The following is a 6088-nucleotide window of genomic DNA, read 5'->3' on the forward strand; positions in this document are numbered from 1 at the left end:
CTACTAGGTCTTCACATTTACCACTTGTTAGTAGCATTACACTTTATAGACATGGTATCATGTTTGTATCCTTCTGGAACCAGCTTTGTCCTTTATGCATTTTTCTGCTACCATCCCTCTTGCACCTCTTTGTCTCAGCTCCTGTGAGTTCTAGTCTCCTCCCTACAATAATGAGTAGTCATAAAATATATTTCAAAACATACTGCATTTTATATTACTAGGTACAGAAATATTCCAGTAAATTCTAAGTAAGTTAAATTGAATTTTAAACTAATTTTACACAAACTTTTTCTTAATTAATTTATTGAAAGAATTACAAAATAAAGCTGTAAGTAACAAGAAAATGCCAAAAATAGTCGACTGATACTCAAAGCTATACACAGATACCTGGATTTTGTAGGTTTCCCCTCTCCTGGGTCCAGGTCCTCTTCAGGTCCTTCGTCTTGTTCCTTTTCATTCTCTTCTTTTTCTTTTTCTTCATCCCCTTCATCATCTTCATCCAATTCTTCCCAGTGGTCATATTCATATTGAGTTATTTCTTTAGTGAAAAAGAACACAGACTTTGGGATCAGACATTGATGTAAACAGTCTAATTTATAACCAAAAGGGTCATCTAGTCCGCTACACTCAGGTGAAGCAGGGCAGAAGTAACTAAAAGAAGAAAAGCTGGACACCTTCCTACTGGTTGATAACAGTTCCATGGCCTTCACTTTTTTGCTGCTCAGTGTATCTACAGTGACATTATATCCTTTCTTCTAGTAATTACCCTACTGGTGCTGATTACTACTAGTCCTTCAAGGATGAATGGATCAGAATAATCTGGTCTGGTCTATTCTACATGTTTTGGTCAGAACTTTGTTGGGAAAATAGTTGTTTGCCTCAAACACAAATGCTATGAGGACCCTCCATGGTTCCTCCACCCTGAATTGTCAGTTTTCCCAAGTGCTCCTGTATCAATCAGTTCATCATTTTTGGGATCAACTTTCTAAGAATCTTATACTTTTAAAAGTCATGAACTGAAAATGAGATGTGCCATTCGCTTGCTGTCTTTCTCAGGCTCCCCCCTCCCTTGGGGACACCTATCTGCACCTGACAGTCCTCTGTGGGCTCATAAAAGGCATGATGACCATAGATCTCTTATCAAACACAGGCTGGTGGAGGGCAGCATGTGCTTTTGCAAGACTTGCAGGTCATTAGGGCATTGGGCTTCTCCTCCTTGGGACACGTCTGGCTGGCCTCAGAGGGTGGGACTGCACTTCTGCTCAGCAGCCTGAGTCCAGCTGGCCCCTGAGTGCAATGCCCGGCCCTGCCCTGCACCACCTCTGCCCCCCTCCCCCACCCTCCCCCGCCCAGGGCCATCCTGCCCCACATCTCATGTCCCACCCCTCTCCCCGCCCAGTGCCATCCTGCCCCTGCATCTCATCGCCCCACCCTGCCCCACCCTGCCCCACCCTGCTCTGCATCTCACCGCCCCACCCTGCCCCATCCTGCCCTGCATCACACTATCCTGCACCCCATGGTACCACCCTGTACTGCCAGGCCCCACGCTGCCACCACCCTGGCCTGAGCCCTGGTGGTTCCTCACCACGGGTGTTTGTCACCAGCACTGGTGACTCCTCTTCTGCCTCCTCTGTGGCTGGGCCTGTTGGCTCCTCTGAGAGCCCCTCTGCAGCCTCCTTTTCAGCCTCCTCTGCAACCCCACATGCTGGCTCTTCTGAAGCCTCATGTGCTGGCTTCTCTGCGGCCCTGCATGCTGACTCCTCTGTGGCCTCATGTGTTGTCTCCTCTGCGGGCCCACATGCTGGCTCCTCTGCGGCCTCATGTGCTGGCTCCTCTGCGGCCTCAAGTGTTGGCTCCTCTGCAGCCTCAAGTGTTGGCTCCTCTGCGGCCCCGCATGCTAGCTCCTCTGCGGCCTCATGTGCTGGCTCCTCTGCGGCCTCATGTGTTGGCTCCTCTGCAGCCCCGCATGCTGGCTCCTCTGCAGCCGTCGGTTCTTGCCCCTCAGCCTCTCGGGCTGCAGCCACAGCCGGAGCCTCTGCGAGGAAGTTGAGCCCACTGGGGCCCTCGCCCTCCTGGACCGGAGCCCTCACGGGTGGCCTCGGGGGCACGTGAAGCACCGCTGGGATCTCAATGGCCAGGTCGCCACCATCAGGCCCATGAGGGTGGTGCCTCACCACCAGGCGGCCGCTGCTGGGCCGAATGAGGATGTGGTCATTGTAGTAGATGCGGTGGAGGAGGGAGTGCACCAGATCCAGGAACATGAAGCGAAAGCCCGCCATGGGCATCTGCTGGGCATCCACCATCATATCTAGGCCGACCAGTGGCAGGCCAAGCACTTCCTCCTCCTCCTCCTCTGCAGGCCCGATGTCTGAATCTTCCTCACTGCTGTCACCCTCGGGGGCTCTGGCAGGGGCCTCCTCCTGGTTGCCCTCCTCCTCCCCGAGGCCTCCCTCAGGGCCTGCGACTCCGGCCGCTTCGGCTACAGGCGCCATGTTGCCTTCGTCGGGGTCGGAGTCGCGGCCCACCCCGTGGTGGGCTCCCCTAGCCCGGGACAATGCTCCCACTCGGCTCACCGGGCTTTCCTGGCCCTCTTGGGTCAGGTCTCCATCCCCTGTGCTGGACATGACACCAGCTGCTGCCTCAACCAGCAATCTGGCTGGGCAACGACAGCAAAGATGGCAGCTGAGGGGAGACCGTTGCCGCGCAACCTGACAAGAGACAGAGGGGGCGGGGGGGGTGCTGCTGAGGAGACGAGAGTCTACAGCCGTTCCTGAGGAGGTCCCAGGACCTGAAGGGTAGGGGATTGACCCCACCCAGGACATGAAGGGTAAGGGACTGACCCCAGGAGTGACCCACTAAGGATACGCCTGAGAGGGCTCGGACATCACAGCGGGAATGATTCCGTTGTGGCGGTTGAAGGGAGGTGGGCCAGTTACCCTATTAGTGAGCTCTAAGCTCATTTGCTGAAAGATGAAGATTGACATGCCCTGTGTCCAATGAATGATCAAGGCACTATTCTGAGTCCATAATTGCCTGCCTTTTCTGTGAGGCCTTTGTGACCCATCCTACCCTTTGGGTCTATGCCAGTCCTGTCATTTTAATGTTAGGATTGCTCATTTAATGTATGGTGGTTGAGTTTTACCCAGAAGCATGTAAACTGCTAGGAGTCCAGAGTTTATTGACTTCTACCTTGTAATGGCCCATATAAGTAGAGATGGAGCTAACAAAAGGTTGTGTAGCTCATATCTAAGCAGTGGTAAAAAACCTCCCAAGAAGACAAGATTTTTGACAATGTAACTTGGTTAAAGCTACTTATAAAACAGCAGGCAAAGTTGAAATGGATACATTCAGATGTGAGTGTTAAGGAGGTGGTAAATGACAGACATTGGAAGGTGTCTAATGAATCCTGCCAAATTCACTACAAGCCTCCAAAGAATGGAAAAAGATGTTTTTTCTTAAATGATGAGGTCATAGGAGCTATGCATGGCTGACTACAAAATGGAAGGTTTCTGAGGATGTTTCTGAAGCAACAGCCCAAGACATTTTGCTGATTTAAGGCTGTCTTAATCAAGATTTCAAGTGTTAGGAATTCAGAAAACTTTGGAGAAGTCAACAGCTATTTTATATTCACTTTATAAAAAATGATTTGCTATACTAAAAGTATTTTTTTTTTTTTTGAGACAGACTCTCATTATGTTACCCTCGGGAGAGTGCCATGGTATCGCAGCTCACAGCCACCTCAAACTCTTGGGCTCAAATGATTCTCTTGCCTCAGCCTCCTGAGTAGCTGGGACTACAGGTGCCTGCTATAATGCCCGGCTATTTTTTGATTGCAGTTATCATTGTTGTTTAGCAGGCCTGGGCTAGGGTCGAACCTGCTAGCCTCAGTGTATGTGGCCAGAGCCCTAATTACTGAGCTGCAGGCACCGAGCCTCTAAAAGTATTTTTGAAAACCAATTTTAAGTAACATATTTTCTATATTACATTTAGAAAAATATACACCATTAAATCCCTCCAGGTAAGCAGGAATTTTTTTTCTTTTCATAAAACTCAAAGTTCAATGTTTTAATTTTTTCTGGTCCCACCTCAAGTTGGAGGACAGTGTTGTCATATAAGGTCTGAAAATTAAGTTCACAAACTCATCCTAGAAAAAAGGGGTTACATACCTCATTGCTGAATATCACTATAGTGACCTTCAAATTTCTGCCCTTGAGAAACTATACACTGATGTCAGCACCTAGTCCACCCTTCAAAGCAATTTGGGGACTTTATTCAGAATGACTATGAGAGATATTGTTTGTCACGAACTGTTGGGCCCTTATGGCCCTAGTCTCCATCACCACAGGAAGGAATCAGGCATGATGAGGATTAGAAGTGCAAGCTTGAGGGAAGAGGGCTAGCCCTTCTTTGCAGGGTAGCCTTGAGCAACCTCCATGCTAGCCTTTTACTGAGACTGTACAACATAGGTGAGGGAAGTAATTAACAAATGACTATACTCTAAAGGATCAGACTCTTCTTCCATGAGGAACACCTGCGGACAAATAGCCCAAGGGTCCACCCCCAGCTACAGATCATCTTGCTCAGATGTCATCTGGCTCTTGGCATCCCCTACAATTGTTGGATAAAGGTCTGACAATTAAGTTTGTGAACTTGCCACTGTGCACTTATGTTTGCAGCATTGTATAAGCATCTCAATAAGGTTTCATAACATTTGTATATCAGTGCTTAACACACCTGTGCTCATGTTGACATGTGATAGTGTCTTGCTGAATTCATTATTATTGTTGTGTGTTTTTGGATGCCATATGATGATAGTTCTGATGGTCATTCCAGAAAAAGTGTTCCAAAATTGCTTTGAAGGGTGGACTAGTTACTGGGATCAGTGCATAGCTTCCCAAGGGGAATATCCATTTGATGTTTAAGTTTCAGGAGCTGCATCTACTTTGGGTAGACAGAGATAGGAGTTTCCCAGAGATGAAACAGGCTCTGACAGCTGCTGGGGTTATATCTTGCTCCCAACACAAGGCCAAATCTGTTGTAATATTCAGCAATGATGTATGTAACACTTTTTCTGGGATGAGTTTGCTAACTTAATTGTCCAACTTCATATAACTTGGGTTTAAATCTGGAAGGCAATGTAAAAGATTTTTTCTTTTTGTAGTTTTTGGCCGGGGCTGGGTTTGAACCCACCACCTCTGGCATATGGGGCTGGCACCTTACTCCTTTGAGCCACAGGCGCTGCCCCAAAAGATTTTTTCTTATGTCAATAGTTTTGGGGTTATAAGTGGTTTTTGGTTACATGGATGAATTATAAAGTGGTGAAGCCTGGGGTTTTAATGTACCTGTCACCTGAATTGTGTACTTTTTACCCAATAGGTAATTTTTCATCTCTTAATCCCCTCCTACCCTGCTGAATCTCCGATATCCATTAGAGCACTAGGTATGCCCCTGCATATCCATAGCTTACCTGTCACTTATAAGTGGGAGCGAACATGTGGCATTTGATTTTCCATTCCTAAGATACTTCACTTAGGATAAAGGCCTTAAGTCCCATCCTAATTGGCTGTAAAAGATCCTCACTACGAAGAAAAACCTGAGGCATAACTCCAATGTGAGATCTAGAGTTGGCTTTAACATTTGTTTCCTCATTATATACAGGGAAAGTTACTTATCTCTAGGCTTCAGTTTTATCATCTGGAAAGTTCGAATAATGTGTACTTAGCTACCTCATAAGTTTGTTCTGAGGCTCAAATGTGATAATGCTATATTAACTAGTAGTATATTATTATGTAAAATGCTATACATCTATTCCCATGCCCTCTATATCCATAAGTTCCACATGTCTGGATTCAACAACCAATTGCAGATCAAAAATATTTGAAAAATAATTGGATCTGTACTGAAAATGTACATACTTTTTTCCTTGTCATTATTCCCTAAACAAGATAACAACTATTTACATAGCAGTTACATTATGTTAGGTATTGTAAGTGATCTGGAGATGATTTAAAGTATATGAGAGGATGTATGTAGGTTCTATGCAAACACTATGTCATTTTATGTCAGGGATTTGAGAATTCTCAGATTT

The 6088-nt window shown here is 46.5% G+C and overlaps 1 protein-coding gene across 1 annotated transcript; it reads right to left on the bottom strand.

Annotated features, from left to right (window-relative positions):
- Positions 1 to 296: 296 nt before the first annotated feature.
- On the bottom strand, positions 297 to 2624 carry LOC100963544 (cancer/testis antigen 47A-like). The gene is made up of 2 exons (XM_023517410.1): positions 1586 to 2624; positions 297 to 538 (listed from the first exon to the last, which is right to left on the bottom strand). Exons 1-2 carry the CDS (start codon positions 2622 to 2624, stop codon positions 297 to 299), a joined length of 1281 nt encoding a protein of 426 aa, XP_023373178.1.
- Positions 2625 to 6088: the final 3464 nt, after the last annotated feature.

This window comes from Otolemur garnettii, unplaced genomic scaffold (genome assembly GCF_000181295.1).
Source record: "Otolemur garnettii isolate 467f Iridium unplaced genomic scaffold, OtoGar3 scaffold00110, whole genome shotgun sequence".
Classification (NCBI taxonomy): domain Eukaryota; kingdom Metazoa; phylum Chordata; class Mammalia; order Primates; family Galagidae; genus Otolemur; species Otolemur garnettii.

Bases quoted from the DNA above. Each gene is read 5' to 3' on its own strand.
- LOC100963544 (XM_023517410.1), bottom strand. From the start codon at position 2,624: ATGTCCAGCACAGGGGATGGAGACCTGACCCAAGAGGGCCAGGAAAGC. The intron at 539-1,585 runs GTGAGGAACCAC...TTTTCACTAAAG, and splicing joins GCTGGTGACAAACACCCGTG to AAATAACTCAATATGAATAT.